This window comes from Penicillium arizonense (genome assembly GCF_001773325.1).
Source record: "Penicillium arizonense strain CBS 141311 chromosome Unknown PENARI_contig022, whole genome shotgun sequence".
Taxonomy (NCBI): domain Eukaryota; kingdom Fungi; phylum Ascomycota; class Eurotiomycetes; order Eurotiales; family Aspergillaceae; genus Penicillium; species Penicillium arizonense.
In genome coordinates, this window is record NW_019173299.1 from 191,550 (window position 1) to 211,492 (window position 19,943).

At 48.5% G+C, this 19,943-nt stretch overlaps 9 protein-coding genes across 9 annotated transcripts; 4 read left to right on the plus strand and 5 right to left on the minus strand.

The window, feature by feature from the left end:
• Positions 1 to 260: 260 nt before the first annotated feature.
• On the minus strand, positions 261 to 1,787 carry PENARI_c022G03604 (uncharacterized protein; the record flags this gene model as incomplete). Its single annotated transcript, XM_022635348.1, has 1 exon — positions 261 to 1,787. One exon carries the CDS (start codon positions 1,785 to 1,787, stop codon positions 261 to 263), a length of 1,527 nt encoding a protein of 508 aa, XP_022484748.1.
• Positions 1,788 to 3,103: 1,316 nt separating this feature from the next.
• PENARI_c022G03868 (uncharacterized protein) lies at positions 3,104 to 3,545 on the plus strand (the record flags this gene model as incomplete). The annotated part of the gene is made up of 4 exons (XM_022635352.1): positions 3,104 to 3,117; positions 3,179 to 3,236; positions 3,310 to 3,370; positions 3,430 to 3,545. The coding sequence occupies 4 exons, from the start codon at positions 3,104 to 3,106 to the stop codon at positions 3,543 to 3,545; spliced, it is 249 nt and encodes an 82-aa protein (XP_022484809.1).
• Positions 3,546 to 4,183: 638 nt separating this feature from the next.
• On the minus strand, positions 4,184 to 4,774 carry PENARI_c022G08987 (integrase zinc binding domain-containing protein; the record flags this gene model as incomplete). Its single annotated transcript, XM_022635421.1, has 1 exon — positions 4,184 to 4,774. The coding sequence occupies one exon, from the start codon at positions 4,772 to 4,774 to the stop codon at positions 4,184 to 4,186; it is 591 nt and encodes a 196-aa protein (XP_022484726.1).
• A 208-nt stretch (positions 4,775 to 4,982) lies between these two features.
• PENARI_c022G12368 (uncharacterized protein) lies at positions 4,983 to 9,266 on the plus strand (the record flags this gene model as incomplete). Its single annotated transcript, XM_022635467.1, has 8 exons — positions 4,983 to 5,249; positions 5,404 to 5,602; positions 5,666 to 5,842; positions 5,895 to 6,080; positions 6,136 to 6,160; positions 6,229 to 6,514; positions 6,568 to 6,845; positions 6,902 to 9,266. The coding sequence occupies 8 exons, from the start codon at positions 4,983 to 4,985 to the stop codon at positions 9,264 to 9,266; spliced, it is 3,783 nt and encodes a 1,260-aa protein (XP_022484713.1).
• Positions 9,267 to 11,092: 1,826 nt separating this feature from the next.
• On the plus strand, positions 11,093 to 11,842 carry PENARI_c022G01899 (N-terminal protein methyltransferase; the record flags this gene model as incomplete). The annotated part of the gene is made up of 1 exon (XM_022635322.1): positions 11,093 to 11,842. The coding sequence occupies one exon, from the start codon at positions 11,093 to 11,095 to the stop codon at positions 11,840 to 11,842; it is 750 nt and encodes a 249-aa protein (XP_022484832.1).
• An 813-nt stretch (positions 11,843 to 12,655) lies between these two features.
• On the minus strand, positions 12,656 to 13,954 carry PENARI_c022G06969 (isoaspartyl peptidase/L-asparaginase; the record flags this gene model as incomplete). Its single annotated transcript, XM_022635399.1, has 1 exon — positions 12,656 to 13,954. One exon carries the CDS (start codon positions 13,952 to 13,954, stop codon positions 12,656 to 12,658), a length of 1,299 nt encoding a protein of 432 aa, XP_022484677.1.
• A 596-nt stretch (positions 13,955 to 14,550) lies between these two features.
• On the minus strand, positions 14,551 to 15,093 carry PENARI_c022G01558 (protein transporter TIM17; the record flags this gene model as incomplete). Its single annotated transcript, XM_022635319.1, has 2 exons — positions 14,551 to 14,946; positions 15,025 to 15,093. 2 exons carry the CDS (start codon positions 15,091 to 15,093, stop codon positions 14,551 to 14,553), a joined length of 465 nt encoding a protein of 154 aa, XP_022484824.1.
• Positions 15,094 to 15,569: 476 nt separating this feature from the next.
• Positions 15,570 to 18,273, minus strand: PENARI_c022G11043 (uncharacterized protein; the record flags this gene model as incomplete). The annotated part of the gene is made up of 3 exons (XM_022635450.1): positions 15,570 to 17,217; positions 17,343 to 17,985; positions 18,054 to 18,273. The coding sequence occupies 3 exons, from the start codon at positions 18,271 to 18,273 to the stop codon at positions 15,570 to 15,572; spliced, it is 2,511 nt and encodes an 836-aa protein (XP_022484756.1).
• An 868-nt stretch (positions 18,274 to 19,141) lies between these two features.
• Positions 19,142 to 19,816, plus strand: maiA (maleylacetoacetate isomerase MaiA; the record flags this gene model as incomplete). Its single annotated transcript, XM_022635471.1, has 1 exon — positions 19,142 to 19,816. The coding sequence occupies one exon, from the start codon at positions 19,142 to 19,144 to the stop codon at positions 19,814 to 19,816; it is 675 nt and encodes a 224-aa protein (XP_022484721.1).
• Positions 19,817 to 19,943: the final 127 nt, after the last annotated feature.

Genomic DNA, 19,943 nt, shown 5'->3' on the forward strand with positions numbered 1-19,943 from the left:
CTAGCGGTTAAAGAGCCAACTATACTTTAGCGCAAGAGTAGAACCAAGAAATGCCCGCATCTTTGTTATTTAGTTGTCCCCAACGCATCTTGGACATTAGAAAACAACAGTCGATGCGGAGCCTTCCAACTTTGAGATCTCGGCATGGGGTCTATGTCTCATAACTGTTGTAAATTCGCTTCCCTCCATTGACTATATCTATATCTATTCATCACCTCTATACCTCGTCCGCATCGCCAGCTCAAGTGCACAAACTTTTATCATATAGCATAACGAAAGTCCCGATTCTCCCTGTCTGTTAGGTCTAGAAACTCGTGGTTCTCTGGAAGGACACTCGCGCCACCTAGTGCCTCCTTCTCCTGATCGCGCCGACGATTCTCTCGGATTGATAGCCACCGGATAAGGCACAGGTCTATTGTGATGAGGAAGTACAGAATGACGATAGATATTTTGGCCGGCAAATATTTTGGGGCGTCTTTGGCTTGGAATGTTTGGGGCGAGATGATGTTGCCGACAGTGTAGGCGATCGTCTGGATGCAGGACACGGTGATCTTCTTGGTTGAGCCAGCTACATTGGTACTGGTGAGCCCAAGGATTGTCGTCCACCCAATCGGAATGCCTCCCGAGAGGTAGTATCCCACAAGGGCCGGCACTTTGCCAGTTGTCGCCATAAGGATCGCCCCCACGATTGCCGGGATATGGCCTATGATGCACCAGAATAGTCGCTGCTGTGTCTTCATTGCCATATAGGTCAACCCAACTAACACCACCACCTCGTAAGCCCCCAGCGGGGTAACAAGCAAGAGACTTTGTGTTGCTGAGTAGCCCATCCCCGTTACCAGGGTATTTCCAAAACTCGTAGCAATGGAGTTTGGTACATTTGCCGCCAGGACCCAGAAAGCGTAGAGCCAAGTGTGCGGGTCCGTAAGAGCTTCGTAAAACTGAGCTTTTTTGAAAACATTGCTTCCAATGCCCTGCCCGTTGCCTCGAAGACGCTCTGCGTGCATCGCCTTTTCTTTTGGGGATAGAAATCCCGCAGTAACAGGGGAATCAGGCAGGATGAAAAAAAAGAGAATGCCAATCACTACGGTCAGCAGGCCCAGGATCAGAAAAATGACCTGCCAACCTCGCAGGGACGCGCTAGGATCCCCACCAATGTGAATTGCTACACCATATGCGACGTAGCCGCCGAACATCTGAGCCCATCCACACATGGAGAACCACAGACCGACGCGGAAAGCCTGTTCCTCCTTCCGGTACCACTGCGAGGTGAAGACCACCCAGGCAGGCACGACTGCGGCTTCTGCGGCGCCCAGAAGCGCGCGGCAGACCATCAGGGCGGCAAATGAATGACAAGCGGACATGCAGGCCAGGATGGTGCCCCAGACGGTAACGTTGACAGCCACATATCTTGCTAGGGGAAATGCTTGCACCAGGCGCATTGTGGGGAAGGAGAAGGCGAGCTGACCGAAGAAGAAAACACTGGACACCCAGTTAAATTGGTTGCCGTAGAGCTTCGCTGACTCGCGCATTCCAGTGACGCTGGCATAGCTGATGGCGATCTTGTCCAGATACTGCAGGAAGTAAACGATGCAGATCAGTGGCATGACATACAAGTCGATTTTGCGCAAAAGTCTTCTAGATGTCTCGGGATCAACAACTCCGACTGAACCGGCTTCGGCCAGCAGCTGCAGTGCTCCATCGCCTACTGTAGACTGAACAACTGGGACTTTTTCACCGAGTTTGGTCGGAACACTCTCTGTTGCTGAAGATGTTGGAGCGGTCATTCCGTCGGGGGTAGCGAGATATAATCGAGTTAAATCTCCAAAAGAAGGATGCCGTTACTTAAGTAGAGACCGTGTTCTTGGCCAGCTATGAGCCATACCGACGGAATATCACACCATCATCCTGTCACAAAAGTCATAGTCATTGGTGCTCCTCCGGTCCCTGGATTTGATAGAGAATAGATCTATCAATGGTCTCATATATTCCAATTAAGTGTCGAATAAGCCCAGCGTGATCCAGTGCGGTGCAGCACTGGCGAAAGTGTCGTGTCAATACCTGTCGATACCATCTTGTGTAAAACCGGACCGGGTTCCCGCTCAGCGGGACCCGTGAAAAGTTCAACGAGACCCATGAAAATGATGACTAATGACCGGTTCCGTTCAGCTCTGGCACCTCATTGGGTCGGGCGCCCAGCTCAGCGGGCGTGAACTCCAGCAGGGTCCACCTTAACCCGTAAATATGGCTTACTAAGAACTCAGTCTGATCACGTGAAAATGATTGATATCTGAACCTCGGACCAAGAAAGATGTCGTCAATCTAGTATCAATCGATCTTGCTCGATTGAAAAATGGCCAGTGTCGAAGGGCTTGATGCCAAGCACCATAATTTCGTGCAATGGGCATTGTCTAATGGTATCCAAATCAACGGAGTCGCCCCTTTTAGATTTCCCGGACGCGGTATGGGAATTATCGCGACCAGAACAATAGAAGTGAGCTACATCCAAAGGCTTTTTTAGCATCTTTCGGGAAGAAGCTAAATGAATTACACGTTATGAAGGCAAATGAGACTATGATTGCCGTTCCTGTGTCAACAATGCTCACAATTGATTGCGTCCCGAGAGAATTTGTCGATCGCTTTCCGCACGAAGCCTCCGTTCATGGAATCCTCGCCGCATTTCTGACGCACGGAGATGCGAGCTCACTTGAGCATTGGGCTACCTGGCGCAAAACTTGGCCTTCTCGACAACATTTTCAAGAGTCCTTGCCGGTACTGTGGCCTGAATATACGGGAAGCGATGATAAAGGGTATATTACTCTGCCCCCTTCCGCATCTGGAAAATGGAATCTGTTTTCCAATTCCCCCTGCGATTTTACAGTCCAGGATACGTACCAAAAGGTCTTGGTGCAACAGCAAAAGCGGCTTCGTGATGCTTGGGAACATGTTTTATCCGTGTTCCCTACCACGGATTGGAGCCTTTTTTCATACCATTGGCTTATATTGAATACGCGAAGCTTTTATTATGTCAGTCCTGGCAAAGAGCCTCCTGACGACTGGAATGATGCCATAGGTTTGGTACCTTTCGGGGATTACTTTAATCATGCGGACAATGCGGTAAGTAACGTCTCTTTGGCATGCTTCACGCTTCGCAGCTTTGTCTAATACAGTGAAATAGCCTTGCGAAGTTGTTTTCGACGGACAAATGTCAACATTTAGAGCCACAGCTCGTCATGGTGAGCGCTTTTTTCCGATGATCTGCCGGGGCAGATCAATATTTGGGCTGACAACTTACGTGGTAATTAAGAGAAAGGTGATGAAGTACTCATGAACTACGGATCACATCCCAATGATTACCTCTTGGTGGAATGTGAGTATTTCTACTGTTTATGTCACTGCTTAGTACTATACTGACCCGAGCACGCATAGATGGCTTTTTCCTTGATCGAAATGAAAGCGACGCTGTTTATTTGGATGACATCATGTGCCAAGATCTCTCAGTCGACGACAAGGAGGCTCTGCGCAGCCATGGATACTATGGGTAATCCTCCTACTCTAGATTCCGGGAAACTCAAGCTAATCTACTCTCTGCCTCAGTCATTATGAGATAAACTCGTCTGGACCCAGCCTTGGTGTAAGTATTGTGGCGTCTTTAAAATGCATGAAACGTCAAGATTGGGAAAAATATATTCTTGATCTACCATCGTCGGGCCCTATCTCTGAAAAAGCAACAGAATGGATCCGTAAATGGGTTAAAACTTATTTGGAAGAAAGCCTATTAGCAATTAAGGCGTTAGAGGGAAACACTAGTGTCAAAGGAGGGATTTGGTCTTCAGAGAACCCGTCGCCTGCATTGAACCAGAAGGTTGCCACCTTACTACGAAGATGGATCCAAATCAGGGAGATTTGTAAAAAGGCTTTCGATACACTAGCCTGAGCTAGCTTTATTCTTTTTTTTTTTTTGTCAATTCGACTCTCTTGCAAGCGAAAATGACACATCGAATTCAAATCCCAGGATTCCTATATCAACTGCATCGTGGGCTAAAAATGAGACCGTAAGATTTGAGTAGATGTCCTATACTACTTGGTTTAGGTAAAATGCAAAGGCAATGGAATAGGTCGCTTACATAGTGCCTCCTTGCACCCGGAGTAAGCAGTCTTGCCTAATCTTCAACATTTGCCATCATTTGCTTTGGCCTGCAGCCGGGTCCTCACATGTCCATGAGCCCCAATTGATATCATCAGGTTCAATTACCTCCCTTTCTGAAGTAGACTGAGCTTCATGAGCCGAGGATAGGTCTGTCAGGTTGGCTCTTGTTCTCTTGGGACGCTTGGAAGGGTCGTGGGCGCAAATCTGACATTGTTTCAACAGGTATATGACATCTGACCGCAATATCCCGTAGTAAGACATGCTAATGCTCTTCCAAGTGTTATCCCATCCGGCATGGCCGTTGCTCTCGTGGACCCACTCCACAGTAGCGGCAATTCTATCTTCGAAAACCACCACGCGATGGCCTCCTTCGCCAGACTTTGGCTTTGCGAGAAGATTTTGAGAATGTGTGTCCCAGGTGAATGTCTTCCGAACGTAGTTTCGTCGACTGAACTCTGTCTGTGAGGTGGGTCGCTTTGAAGGGTTCGTCAACCATTCGAGGAGATTTTCCGTTTCATGTCGGGATATTCGACGACTAGACGGATTTTCGATGAGGTGTTTCAGGAAGGCTTCTTTCGTTTGAGAAGTGAAGGGAACGGGGGCATGGGAAGATCGATTGTTCATAACGCGTGGACTTCGTCCTCGGTTGTGGAAAGAGGTGAAGCCGCCATTGATGTTACGCCGCCAGTCGAGGATCGGCGGCTATCCGTATTAGTCGATATTAGTCTCGACTGGAGGCGTACGCCCCGCCTCCTGAGGTGGGTTCAATTTTGTGGCAGCCCTTATTTTGTTTAATCCTACATTTCTTAGCTCTGAGGTTATTTGTTTCGAAATGTCAGCTGCTAATACCATGACTGATGTCGGTGCCATCTGGCGAACTGCGATTGACCGATACAAGGATATAACTGAAGTCGATCTCGGCTCCATTGAAGCAGCGGACAGTGTTGAAGATGTATTAAGCGAGATAGACATTCGCGAAGAAGAATTCAAACGAACTCGGCATGATGGCTCGAAGACTGACAGATTCAGAAGCCTTGTCAGTCGAAGCCTGAAGTCCATCGAAACGGTCAGCGAGGTTGTTGCTCAAGGAGCGTCAAACGTAAGTACTGTTAAAGTCTATAGAAAACTAAAAATAACTTGAGCCCTGTTGGGATAGTCTTTCCCACCAAGCATGGCTATTTTCACGGCAGTGCGACACCTTTTAAAAGTAAGGACTTAGCTTCATGTGACTTATGATGGCTGATGATTTATAGACCGCGAACTCCGTATCAGCGGATTTTGACAAGATTGCCGAATTTTTCCGTGATGTCGAGTCGTATCTCAAACGGCTGAAGACAATTGAGGGGAAGATACCTCCAGTACCTGAACTTGAAAATGTTTTGGCTGAGGTTTTGAAGTCAGTGCTGGTTTTATGTGGGATTTGCGCGAAATACACAAAGAAAAAGCGTTTCGGTAAGTAAATCACTAGATTACGTCCACAGAAGCCGCAGTGCGAACTTATACAATCGGTAATAGCCAAAGCATTGCGAAACCTCGTGTCTGGAGAAGATGATGAGCTCGCCTCGGCTTACAATACTTTTCACCAAATGGTCGAGCGAGAACAAAGACTGATTGGGACGCTCACTTTGGTCGAAGTGGGTGAAGCAAATCGCTCTTTGAAACAGTCTGAGCGAGTGTACAAGCAGCTCGGAAGTATGTTTTCCAGCTGAGTGCCTTAGGGATATTTAATTCTCATTTATTTCAGATAGGGAAAGAATTCTTGAACGTCAAGATTTGCTGGATGATCTTTCATCACAAACTTTCCTTGCTGCACAGAAAGACAAATTCGGTAAGCATCACGATGGAACCTGTCAATGGGTCTTGAGCCACGAAACATTCCAACGATGGTTGGACGGCACCGAGGACTCGACTCTTTGGTGTTATGGAGATCGTGAGTCTTCCTTGATTACAATGAGTGTCATGGCACGAATGCTAATTGCCTAAAGCCGGTAGTGGGAAGACTATATTAACGTATGTATTCACGCGAATTAGCTTTTGATTGAGAGTATCAATCTCGCTCTGATGACTATAAATTATAGGTCGATAATTATTGATGACGTCTATGAAAAGACTCGTGGAACTGACACTGCTCTTGCATTCATGTACTGCAATTACAAAGACTCGAACACACATTCTGAGCTCGCTCTTCTGTCCAGCATTGCACGGCAACTAACTGCGCAAATCGAACACATACCTCCTGTGGTAAAAGAATTCCGCGATCAAAATGCCGTGAAAAAGAGAGATCCGACGGGTGATGAATGGGTCGCACTTATCAAGTCCCTCGGCCATTTCTTCTGCAAAATGATCATTATCGTTGATGCCCTGGTACAACCCGAACATAACAAGTTGTTTTTATGCGTATGCTGATTTTTCGTTAGGATGAGTGTCCGGAATACAATAGAGATAAATTCTTTCGTTTCATAAAAATGCTGGATACCAGCATTCGCTTCATGTTCACGTCTCGCCCGCACATTACCCTTCCTGTGAAATTTTCTGGGTTTCAGCGGATTCCTATCGCGGCAAATTCATCTGATTTGCAAATTTTCCTGGACTCCGAGATTTCGAAAAGAAACATGTTCCAGAAGTTTGTCATTCGAAACGATTCTAGGATGAAAGCAGAAATCGTTGAAGAAATCATTACTAAATCCAAGGGAATGTAAGGAAGCAAGCTGATAAGAAGCTTGAGGTGCATGTGCTAAAAAAGTGCTTCAGGTTTCTACTCGCCTATCATCACGTCGAAAAAATATGCCAACAACCGCATATAGCGGGTGTGCGAAAAGCACTGAGTAGTCTGCCCGACAACATCTTTGACTATTATCATGAGGCCATGGAGAGGATTGAGCAACAAGAAACGGTACTCTGCAATCTAGCTAAGGATGCACTTTCATTCATCTCTCATACAAAAAGACCTCTTCACGTAAATGAGCTTCGCCATGCCTTGGGAGTATGGGCGAGTGATACCGATTTCGAAGAGAGCCAATGCGTGGATGACAAGCTTATTATTAGCATTTGCGCTGGTTTGGTCAAAATTGATGAAACGAGAGATGTGGTAGGGCTTGTCCATCAAACCCTACAAGAGTACTTCGAGACTTTTCCCGAACAGCTTTTCGAAGATCCTGATTCAAAAATTGCGAAAGCCTGCCTCGTTTACCTTTCTTTTGATGTCTTTGGCAGCGGACCATGCGTGGACGGCGAAGCGCTTCAGGAGCGACTGGAACACCACGTATTCCTTCCCTATGCAGCCCATTACTGGGGTCATCATGTGCGAAATTCTCGTGACGACTACACGAAAATGGTTCTCAAGTACCTCAATGACAATAGTAAGCTTTTGTCCGCCGTACAAGTTCAGTACGCGACCTCACCGCGGATCAAAGACTGGTTCGACCGGTATCCAAAACAAATTGGGCCTTTGCACATCGCAGCTTGGTGGGGCTTCCCACATATCATTAAGATTTTGTTGGCGGAGGGCGTTGATATCACCATACGTAATAGTCGTGGTGAAACCCCCTTTCTCGTTGCGGTCCAGAACAATCAAAGGGATGCTGTCGAGCTGTTCCTTGATAATGGAAATGACATCAACGAACAAAATTTCAACGGAGAAACAGCTCTTTTGTGGGCTGCCAAGAACGGGAGCAAAGATTTAGTCAAATTCCTTCTCTTGCGTGGCGCCGAGCTCATAACGGACCATGAAGGGTGGTCTGCAATCAATTGGGCTGTCATTGGTGGAAAATGCGAGTTGCTGGAGTTATTGCTCGCGGAAGAAGTCCATGCTAGCACAGGTATAGAAACAAAAAGCCAAGCGCTTTTCCTGGCAGCGGAAGAGGGTCACAAAGAAATGGTGAAGATGCTTCTTGACAGTGGCGCCAACATCAATGCAAAGGATAGCAATGGAAGCACTGCATTAGACTTCGCAGTGTCTGCAGCTCATGAGGCCACTGTTGAAGTGCTTTTGTCCAAGAACGCGGATGTCAATTCCACCGATTCAGGTGGCAACACTGCGCTTCACTGGGCTGTTGCGCGTGAGTCGATTTCTCGATTGTTATTGAATTATGGAGCTTCGGTGAATGCGAAGAACCATGCTGGACAGACTGCTCTCTTTTGGACTGTGCAAGATAGCTCAACGGCAGTAGCAAGATTGCTGCTTGAAAATGGGGCTGAGTCCGATCTTGCAGACAAGAACGGTTCCACGGCGTTACATATCGCGGCATTGCAAGGACATGAGCAGATAGCTGCTTTACTTCTGCAAAATGGAGCCAACGCCGACATTCAAGACATAGATGGATGGACTCCTTTGTACGGTGCTGCTGTCCAAGAGCATGCGGCGATTGTTCGTCTTTTTTCGGAAAAATCGGGCGATAGCAAGAAGACTTTGCACTTGGTGGCTAGGAAAATGGAAAGTCCTGGAGAGCGAACACTTTTGAAGAGGGTTGCTGAAGGCAAAAGACAAGGAAGCACTATGACGAGTGGCTTACGCGTAGCGGCACAGGAAGCCCAGCTCGGTAGGCTGCGCATGATGCTTGATAGAGGAGCAGATATTAATGCAAAGGACCCTGCGGGATATACCGCGCTTGAGCTAGCGGCTTTTCTGGGACACAAGCAGGTCACGCAGCTTCTGTTGGAATACGGGGCCAATGTAAACTTACGAGGCTCTCACAACGCCCCCCCGTTGTTTCATGCTGTCAAACAAGGCGGTGAAACAGTCGTGCCGTTGCTGGTCGAATATGGCGCGGATGTTAACGCTGAAACGTACGGAACGACACCGTTAATGCTTGCTGCGGAAATTGGGAACCTGTCTATCAACTTATGTCTCCTGGAAGCGAAAGCCGATCTCAACGCACGGGATTGTTTTGGGCGAACCGCCTTGCACTTAGCCGTCTTGAACGGAAAAACACAGGTTGCACGGATGTTGCTTGATGCAGGAGCAGCGTCGGATATTTCAGATGATCAGGGCGCAACGGCCTTTATGCTTGCGGTGGACAAGATGGGAGAAAATGCGGCGGCCTTGCTCTTCAAGGCAGATTCCGATATTGAAGCAGATAACACGACGATGACTCGCTCTTCGTGGTTGTTCTTTTAGGAAATTCGAACATAGCTAGACCTAGAGGGGTGGAATCGACATCAGGCCCTTTTCGATGACTTCGCACCACTATACACGGATTTTTCAATATGCCGAGAAAGCCAGTGCAACTCTTTTGGGAGAAGACTGATATATGACGAATACAACATGGCGGTGCAAAGTCCCAAATAACCAGGAAAATAGAATACTAGAGATGGTAGATTCTCCGAGCCAACATCAGAACAGCATCGTCGCAATGCAAGATTGTGTTTCTTCCCTAAGTTTTGCGCAGACCCCGAGAAACCACGAAGCAAGGTCTGTCGCGTTATATGGCAGCAAATAAGAACATTAACTAAAATCTGTGTGTTGTTTCGGCTCCGGGCCCTTCGGTAAAAGCCGTGAAAATCATCATTACAAAGGGAACGGCGTGGATCAAGTTGTCCCTCACTCTACCATCCACCCCTGTATATGACAGTAAAACTGTTTCGTATCCTCGGCCTCAAGAATGCCAAACAAAGACCTCTTGCGTCGCTTCCTGAAATGCAAAAAGAATTGAGGTTCCTGGTCGAACTCCCTAATGATGAGGCTCGAAAGGAAGAGCGATTCTATTCGGATCTGTCACCCGTCTCCAATAATCTTTTTGACAGAACCGAAAAGGAGCTACAAGAACATCGAAGGCAGAAGAAATACTAGGAACGCCACACTGTCACGGAACTTCTGCTTCTAAGGTTAGGCGAGAGTCATGTACGGCCGCCCCATTTCTTCAGTCCCTCTGCAATTTAGCTTGCCTTTGCCTAACTCGAGGACAGTCACTTAATAATGAAGAAGCCACGATTACCCTGAAACGTTGCAGTAATGTCGGATACTACGTTTTTCTATTAGACGTTCAATTCTCATTTAGATTGTGCCTACCTCTACTATTGACTGAAATCGAGGCGTCTCAGGTTAAAATGAATACAAAGGTATTGGCGACCCTTTATGACTTGAAGAAATTATTAGCTCAACGAAATGCAGCCTCAAAGTGAATCTATCAAGATGGATTGCGGCAATGCGATGAAACTTCCGCACGAACTTCGACTAAGTATTATTGAACTCGCCATCCCAGAGCCGGAGTGGGAACAAACAGATCCATCCGAATTCCTTGAGAGCATTTTTCTAGGATCAATTGGAGATTCAAGTGGGTTTAATTTCCGTTAAGTCGGAACACTAGCGCTCTGCTCGGCAATAAATGGATACGTCAAGAGGCACTACCCTTTGCGTATCGATCGATTCATTTTAAGTTCGACGATATAGATGATTTTATTAAGTTTGCACTTTCTATTGGTCGAATAGGGCGCAGCAATATAGAATCATATTATTTTGGCTTAGCAGCAGCGACCTAGAAGCCACGTCGAACCCCAAAGATATTGATTTGTGTTTACCCTCTCTTCACGTTTTAAGATGCGTGCAGCTATTAAAGCAGTTCAAAAGACTCAGGTACTTGCGCCTTGTTTTCGATGAAGAACTTTTGTCAACAACTCCGTGCGATGATTTCAAATTTGATTCAGGCATCCGAGAGCTTTCTTCCATTTCGGGTCTACAATTTGTTGAGGTACAGGGGTCGAATAAAGAGCCTCTGGAGTCCACCTTTGATTGTGCTAAGTGGTTGGAGCAAAGATTAGAAAGTAAAAGTTGATTCGCTCTGTCAAATAAAATAATTGCAGATCCCCGCTACTTTGCAGATTGTGTGTATACCGAACTTACCATGAGTGTGGTGCCTCAGGCCTCTTAGTCACATGATTTACTATCAACCAACTACGAAAATCTCTTGTCTCTAACCAGACGGGATCTCTCAATTACTCTGCAGCATGCCCCAAAATTTACCTCCTGTAGTCGACGGACTACCACTCAATGAAACCACGACGGCGGACTCCAAAATTGACCATGACGCGTCGATAGATTATTGGAACAACGTTCCTGCCACCTCGAGTGGTATGCTAGCTATGCTAGGCAATTTTCCCTGGTATACACGGATCGAGCTGCGAGGGTCCAAAAGCTTTTTGGCCAAAGTCCGGCGATTAATTCCTACTCTTTCCGATCACCAAAAATTCGGTCTAGGTGTCGACTGCGGCGCGGGCGTCGGTCGCGTGACGAAGGGTTTCCTCAGCGATGTCTGTGAAGTGGTGGATATTGTGGAGCCGGTAGAAAAGTTCACTCGAGCTCTCAAGGAAGGAGAGTTCGGACAGCGGGGCGTGGTTGGGGACATATACAACGTCGGCCTTCAGGACTGGAGCCCGCGCAAGAAATACGATTTGATTTGGACTCAGTGGTGTGTGGGACATCTCACAGATGCACAGCTGGTCGCATACGTCGCGAGGTGTCGTGACAGTTTGAATCTCTCCGGAATCATGGTGGTGAAGGAAAATCTCTCCACTGATCCCCTCGGAAATGACATGTACGACGAGTTGGACAGCAGTGTCACAAGGATGGATTCGAAGTTTAAGGAGATTTTCAATGCCGCTGGCATGGACGTGGTCAAGTCCGAGATGCAAACTGGATTTCCGAAGCAATATAAACTCTTACCAGTCAAAATGTATGCGTTACGACCAAAAAATTGAACACTGTTACAGTACTCGTCCATATCACTCTTGTCGTCCGCTGAAGTGAATCAGTCCAAGCAGCCCTGCTAAATTGACTTGATGAAGAAGCCATTGGCACCACATTGAGGCAATACTTGGTGATGGGTGGGTTGCCAATTTGGAATGAGTGTATATTGGCGCATGATCAGTGAGGTTTCCTCTTGTAGGATTGCACCAATCCGATACACACAACCCATATGCTGTTCTTAAGGGCTCGAAACATATATTGGTTTGCCTTGCTGTCCCACTTGCACTAAGTCAACTGGGTTATAATGTCAAACTCTGTGAAAATATTCATCCAAGATCCGATATGGTGTAGTGGCTAACATCGTCGTCTCTCACACGACAGCCGGGGGTTCGATTCCCCCTATCGGAGTTTCTTTTTTGGTTTTTGAAATTTGCTTGTTGTTCTCCGCTACAGTGGGGATTGGATCCTTTTATAGGGTTTGCGGCCTTGGCGGTGTGGAGCTACAGTAAGCTGCATACCACTGCATCATCTAAATAGCGAGGAGAAGCAAGCGGGTTAGTTAAATAGGTGATTACTTTTTTTGAATAATAATAATTGGTCAATATTACATCAGGTGCTGGTAGTGAATAGTAACTGTAAGTCGATTTAAATCATATGACAGGAGTGAAGCGAGAGGGGACGGCGTACATATATATATCTACGAGCGTGACTACATTGTGAGGCAAACAACAAAATTGACTTATTTGGAAGGGCAAAGGTCTGGCAGCTGATAGGGCTCTATCTGGTGTAAATTAAAGCTCGAATCGTCTACTCTGTACCTGTACTTATTGGTAATCTTCTCGAAAGACCATGATCCTCTCGACTTCCTTGCCAGAATCATCCTCCTCTACCCAGGCGCGCCACATTCCACCACAATTGAAGTCAAACACAACCTTGCCGCGGTGCAACTTAACATCTAAAGCCCCATTAACAGCAAGTTCTGCTTCAATCCCAATGATACCACCCTCGCCTTCGCCAGTCTCGAGCCACCTCGAACCAGCCGAACGCTGCAGCTCACCACCAGGGCCGGCGACAGCCGACACCGCATCAGCAAGTGTAGAAGGATAATAGCCCGGCCCAGAAAACCGCATCATAGCAGCAGCCGTGCGCGCAGCCGCAACACGCAAGAATGAGTCTCCATTCCCAGTCCCAGAGACAGCAATTGCACGCCGAGTACTACCAATACTGCAAGGCCGACCAACAAGCGAAAGGGACGAGTAAGCAGGTGGACCCAGTTCGCGCACAAGCTGCGGCATACAATCCGCCATCCAGCTCTGCGCACCTTGCAACAAGCCACGGACCGAGAAAGAAGCATCTGGCCCCGAAACACCAACACCACCACCGCCACCACTCAACAATTCATCCCAAGCCTCGGCCCAAAACCCAGCACCCAGAGTCGGCGTATCCCCAATCCTTCCAGGCAACTTATTCGTCAACCCACCGGTACTAGTAGCAACAGCCAACCCACCCCACTGATCCAAACAAACACACCCAACAGTCCCCTGACTCAAAAACAGCGGTTCCTCCTCGCCCCTCAGACCACGCTGATGTTCATCCCACCGCTTCCTGGTCCAAAACCACTCATCAGGCTTGAACTCCAGTCCCCAGTCTCGCGCAAGACTCTCCACATGCGGACCCGCAAGCTGCGAATGCATACTGCCCCCATCCGCCGTAACGCCCGTTCTGAGAAGTGATTCGCGCGCCAGACGGATTGGGTGGCGCACGTTCCGGATGCCCATTACGCCTGCGCCGCGCTTTATTGCGCCGGGGTCGCTTTCGTTGGGGGCTTGGACGGATGTTACCATTATCGAGGCTTCCATTTCAATTGTTCCCGCTGTCGTGAAGACGCTGCCGCGGCCGCAGTTGAAGAGTGGGTCGTCTTCTAGGAGGGAGACGGCGTGTACCGCTGCATCTATGGCTGTTGTGCCATTTCTGAGGAGGGCGTGTGTTGAGCGGAGGTAGGATTGGAGGGAGGCGTGGTAGCTGGCGTAGAGGTCTGGGGGGAGTTTGGAGCGTTGGATATTTCCTGCGCCGCCGTGGATAATTAAGGTTGGTTTGAATGTGGCTAGTGCTGGTGCTGTCATTGCTGGTTATAGAATGCAATGGAGGTTGGTGGTTTGGTGCGGGGGAAAGAGAGCGGAGATACCACTGCAAGTCAGTAAAGTGACCCTGCATCCCATACTCATCAAAGTCCAAGTTCGAATCCTACTTTGAGTCTGTGTCTCATCAATATTCTGAAAAAAGGGATCAATATGTGAACATTTGAAAGTGAAGTTGCGTATTATGCCTGGTAGCTGTGCGTTAATGTACAAGTATCCGTCACCATCCCGACGCTTTTGCAGGAGTAGAGGATTTCCTTTTGAAAGCCAAATTGGCCCGAGAAGACACACGGCAATGCTAGGAACTGGCCGTAGAACGAGCCCGCCATCCATAAAATACAGTTCCAAAGACATAGACAGTGGAAGGGTGGTATGAAGTGCAAGCTAAAACAGAAAAAAAAAGGAAGCCAAGAACCTCTATGCCATGTCGTTTAATGATGATGACCCAAACCAAACACCTGAGGAGAGAGACTCAATGTGAGATGTGTTATAAAGACAAGAGATCGGAAAAGGAGGTGGATCGTAGTCCACCGGAGGAGTGAGTCGGATTGCGCGGGCGCAGTGGTCGGGGGGAGAGAAATTTAAGCAAGAGCCTTTTGCTCGGAGGGGGGAGGAGGAGGAAGCTCGAGTTTTGTGTTGTCGGCCATCATTCGCTGGAATCCGATACCGACACCTTCGATGACGGCCAGGAAGACGGCACACATAATAGCGGAGTTGCGGGCAGCCTTGACACCTCCTCGGACAGCCAGAGAACCACCGGTGAAGAAACCGGCGATAATGGCATTGTAAGGATCTTCCTTCTTGCGGATGCCCTTGATGGCACAGTCGAAGGTTGAGAAGAGACCACCCCAGACACCGAAGTTACCACCGAGAACCGGGGCGCGTGCCTTGATGGCTGTGAGAGCACCTATCCGGCGCTCACCGTAGGGGCTGTTGCGGAAACCTTTGACACCGTGCCAGACAGCACCACCGATAGCCTGTTGTATAGAAAGAGATGATTAGTTGATCTGTCTTGATGCGGATGGTTGACGAGTTGATGATCTGGCAAGACGTACACCCATACAGAAGGCACCACCGAAGTCGCTCAGCGCGACCCATGGGCAGGGATCTCTCGAGTGATCCATTGTATAGAAGGGAGGATGATTATCGGATGAGTCGGGTTATGAGGATGTTTGTTTGGTCGCGAGGTGTCGACCAAGGGAGACCCAGCTGATCAGTCAAAAGTGTACAGACTGAATGTTCGAGAGTGGATCTGGAGGGTGGATATTGATGGCAATGAGAAATGCCAGACGAAGGGGGCGTCACTTAATAAACGATAAGAAGTCGGGGAAGAGTTGAACTTTTCGTTTGGCGGAAACGTGACCCCAGGTCACGTGCATTCCGTTCGCCACCGAATCATCGGGAGCTTCAGGAATTCTGGGATTTTGTTCCTTGACATTGACTTCCGAGCCTATGATATTGAGGCTCGGAAAAGAAATGCCGCTGCAGGGATAAGAAACTTTTCACTCTGCATTATGTTATTTTTATCTTTGCTCTTAGGTCCCTCCTGGGGTATACTTCATTTCCAGGGCTATGTACGCAGCTAACCATACAGATGAGCTTACGATGGCAGATTCCAGATAAAGTCCAACGCTCCACCTTCATACATCGGGAATTGCCCTCCATTGCTCATACCAAAAGGCGCCATTGAAGGATCAAAAGGCAGCGACAGCCAATCATCAGCACCGACATCGTTCATGGACGGCATGAAGCCCAGATCGGACGTCAGGTCCTGCGATACGGGGGTGTTCATAGTATTGGACCGATCGCTTGCGTCAGGCCAAGGAGGAGGGCCCATAGATGACCGTCGCGTGTTGCCTCGACTATTCTTCCTCGCCTTCGATGACGCCAGCAGATTACGCCGTAACCGCGAGACGTGCATGTCCAGCAGGGTGGCATAACGAGTGCTCAGATGCACATCATCCAATGCATTCGACTTGAGTGCTTTGATACTTTTCTCCAGTATCTGAAGCGACTCTTGAAGCTTCGCATGCCGAGTACCCAGACTGAGCGCTTTCATCAAGAAGATCGAGGCACTGGTGATACGCAGGACAATCCGCACCGGCGAGAATCGCAGTGCACCTGCATCGGCTAGATGGGTGACTTTCTGCAAGATCTGGCAACACCCCTCAATCACCTCTTGGATATATTCGTAATCTGTTGGGTCGATCGCCATAGGTCGCACTTCGTCGAAATTGTTGGGATCGTTTTCTGCCACGGCTCGCTCTACCACTGCCTGCATCCCCACGGAATGAGTGTACACCCGCACGAAGTGGTATTCGATGAACAGATCATTGTAGAATGCCTTGTCAAGGACTTCCACCTGCAGATACCTGTCTTTCCATTGGTTGAGGAGAGGCCGGAAATGCTCTAGTAGACCGACATAACGGCCGCTATGCAGTTGTTGCCGAGCAAATGCAGCAGACGGAAAGAACATGTCAGTGACAGATTTAGCTAGCTTGGTCAATTCAATCCATGAATCCATAAATGTCAACCAAGTGCTGCCAGGCTGGCTTAGTCCCTGTGGTTTTCGTCCACCAAGAATAGCGTGATTCAATGACTGGGGGATTGGAGACATGCATCCGATCCGCCAGGCTAATTGATTGATGTAAACGTATAACAGACGCTGTACACGTTGCCAACGAAGCGTCATTTGATCTCGCCATTCTGGCTCTTCTGCTGGCGAGCTACTCTCCTCGGTCTCGAAGATGCCTAGCTCGTGTGCAAGAGAGAGAGCACATCCCAGTAACATCCAGGACATCTGATCAGATCGGCGTGCTGGCTCAATCATATCTTCGACCCAGCGATTGGCAGGTTGATCATTCTGTTCATGAGTATTAGGAGCTGGCGGGATCAAGTCATCGTCCCAGCCATCTGTATCTGGTGGAAAATGAAGCGAGCGAGGATGCCATTCTGACATCAACAGTAGTGCCTCCACAGTACCAAGACTTCGAATTTTGGACTTGGTGGCTTTCTCCTGTCCGAAGATGAGCCTCATCGTCAACTGCTGGCAATGTAGCCAGAGTCGGTGGTGGATGAAAAAGTTTCTTGATTCACCCCCAGCTCCAGGGAGTACGTGGTAGCGAGAGGATATCATGAGTATAGTACAGCACAAGACTGGCTCTCGGGTAATCAGCCAGTAGTGATATCGATGATTGGCATAGAAGTCCGTTAGGATTGGAGATAGACATGACATGTTCTTGAAGAATCTGATATCAGTTAGTCGTGATGTACCAGAATCACAGGGCACATAAGTAATCTCTTATGGACACTAGATCAAAGAACCAACAGACTTCTAAATTCGAAGACGTTGTCTTTCATGCAGGAGACTCACAAATCAATAAACGTAACAGCTTCCCTGGCAGTAAACCAACCCATCTTAACAAACCGACAAGCCTCCCAGACATTGAGAGTATCCCGCGAGGCATCAGATAGCTGCACAGGGTATATAACACGGGTCACAGGGTCAAACGCAGCATCATAATTCCTGGGCGTTCGGTCTTGAGTATTCGGCCCTGCCGACGGAGGCCCAGCCAGTGATTCCGAACTCGTATCGGCAGGGTTATCTTCTTGAGCAGTTGCCGCCTCAAACAGAATATTCAATGCATCATTCCCGCTCGCAACAACAGTCCGCATCATAGAGTTTGACAGCGAAGAATTAGACCGGTGCTTGTTGTTTTCATATGTACCAGAGGGCGATTGATCAGTTTGATCACCGCGTGGCCGCTCCATAGCCCCGCCATGATCATACGAGCCATATTGAGACCGCGATTGACCACGGTGAACAGACCATCCAGGTTGGAAACCAGGCGAATGTTGAAAGTGGTTCGTCTGTGGCTTCGAATTGGCTCTGTCGACCGTGGGTGGATACTGGTCAGTTCGAACCTGAACAGAAGCAGCACCCTCAGGTGAGCTCGCCATCAAATGACCGACCTGCCGGGGAGAGGCATCGGTCTCATAGTCCGCAGATGATCGAGCTAGAACATTGACCAGTCAGACAACGCCCAATTCAAGTATGGTCAGCAGAGAATGAAATCTAGCGCACCTCGTTTGCGGGACCTCTCCCACGCGCGCTTCTCAGGGAACACACACTCCCTCAGCTCCCTGCGGCACCGTACACATGGTGGACCGATCGGGAAGCCATCGGTCCGGCCTTCGGTTCCTGATCCTAGGTCGCATTTGGCCTTGCGTTGCCGGCAAGGGATGCATGCCTTGTAAGTGCGCTGGTACGGCCGGCTCGACCGGGATGGCCTGATCCCATCCATCTTCAACCGTTCCTGAGCGGATGAAACAGTAGTTTCCTGCTCTAGTGGATGCTGTGGATATTTGGTGATGGATAATCGCAGGGTATGGAAGATGGCTGCGAGCGCCGAAATAGCCGGCGATATCCGTCCCGCGCTAATTGTGCTAACTATTGTAGTGTGTCAGGATCGGACCTTGAGCTAATGGGGAAATTTGATTAATTCAATCATATTAGTGACGATCTGTGTAATCAGCTAGCTATGATTTTTAGTAATTGGGAAGTACGATGTCTTTTCCGTGACATATGGCATAACTTTATGTTGCCTTTGATTTGATAGGCTGCACTGCCAGCACCAACGGACACAATAGAGACCAAAGTATAAAACGGGAGCTTGAACAGACCAAGGAATGTCAAACATGAGAATTCTCGATACTAGCATAGTCAGCAATGTAAGATAGGTAGGTAGCCTAGATCATGCCTGATCTATATGGCACCAAGTCATAGTAAGGGCACACCATATACTTAGTAGCTAGACAAGGATATTGACCGGGAACTACACACTTGCCTCACATCACCTGCATATGACGAGCTTACTCCACAGGAAGTCAAGAAAGAAACGAACAGAGCGGAAATCCGCAGCGCTTGGACTCGGCCGTCACCCGGAACTGATTCCGCGACCCCGGACTATACATTCCAACACCTCAAATGCCACGGGATACAAGGTCCGCGATTCCTATAACTTAATGTAATAATGTAACAGTAGTCCTCCTTTTCGCACCTAGAAACACTGCACTACATCCGTGCGTCCAGATCCCAACATCAACACCCACATCCACGTCCACATCTACCACGCCACACCATCGACCTCTCCTAGGAACAAACCACCCACAATGCCCGGCAAAGTCACTCTACACACCTACTTCCGCAGCTCCTGCTCCGCCCGCCTCCGGATAGCCCTCCACCTAAAAGGAATTCCCTATACACCGGTATACGTGAACCTTCTGCGAAACGAGCAATCAACCCCAGCCCACTTGGCCATCAACCCATCAGGCACAGTCCCAGCCCTAGTGATCCAACACGAGACTAAGAAACCTGTAACAATAAACCAATCCCTGGCCGCCCTGGAATACCTAGACGAAGCCTTCCCAGAAAAGGGACCCGCGCTGCTCCCGTCAGACCCGGAAACCCGCGCTACAGTGCGTACCCTGGCAAATATCATTGCGTGTGATATTCAGCCAGTGACAAACCTGCGGATTTTGAGGCGGGTTGGATCGCTGGGTGCTGATAAGAACGGTTGGTCGAAGGACTTGATTGTTGATGGGTTGAGGGCTTACGAGGCTGTTGTTGCGGGGTCGGCTGGGAGGTTTAGTGTTGGAGATCAGATTACACTGGCTGATTTGTGTTTGGTTCCTGCTGCTTGGGGTGCTGAGAGGGTTGGGGTGGATTTGGGGTTGTTTCCGGTCATTAGTGGGATTGTGAGGAATCTGGAGGCTGAGGAGGCTGTTAAATTAGGACATTGGAGGACACAGGGGGATACGCCTGAGGAGTTTCGGGTTAAGGAGTAGGTGGGGGTTTATGGGATTGTCAAGTCAAGTTTCGGGTTTATCTTTTAGGACTATGGCTTTTTGATTGTGCCGGTTTGTTTCATTGATAGCAGCCCGAGAATTGTTATTGCAAGCTGTCTAGAGACTA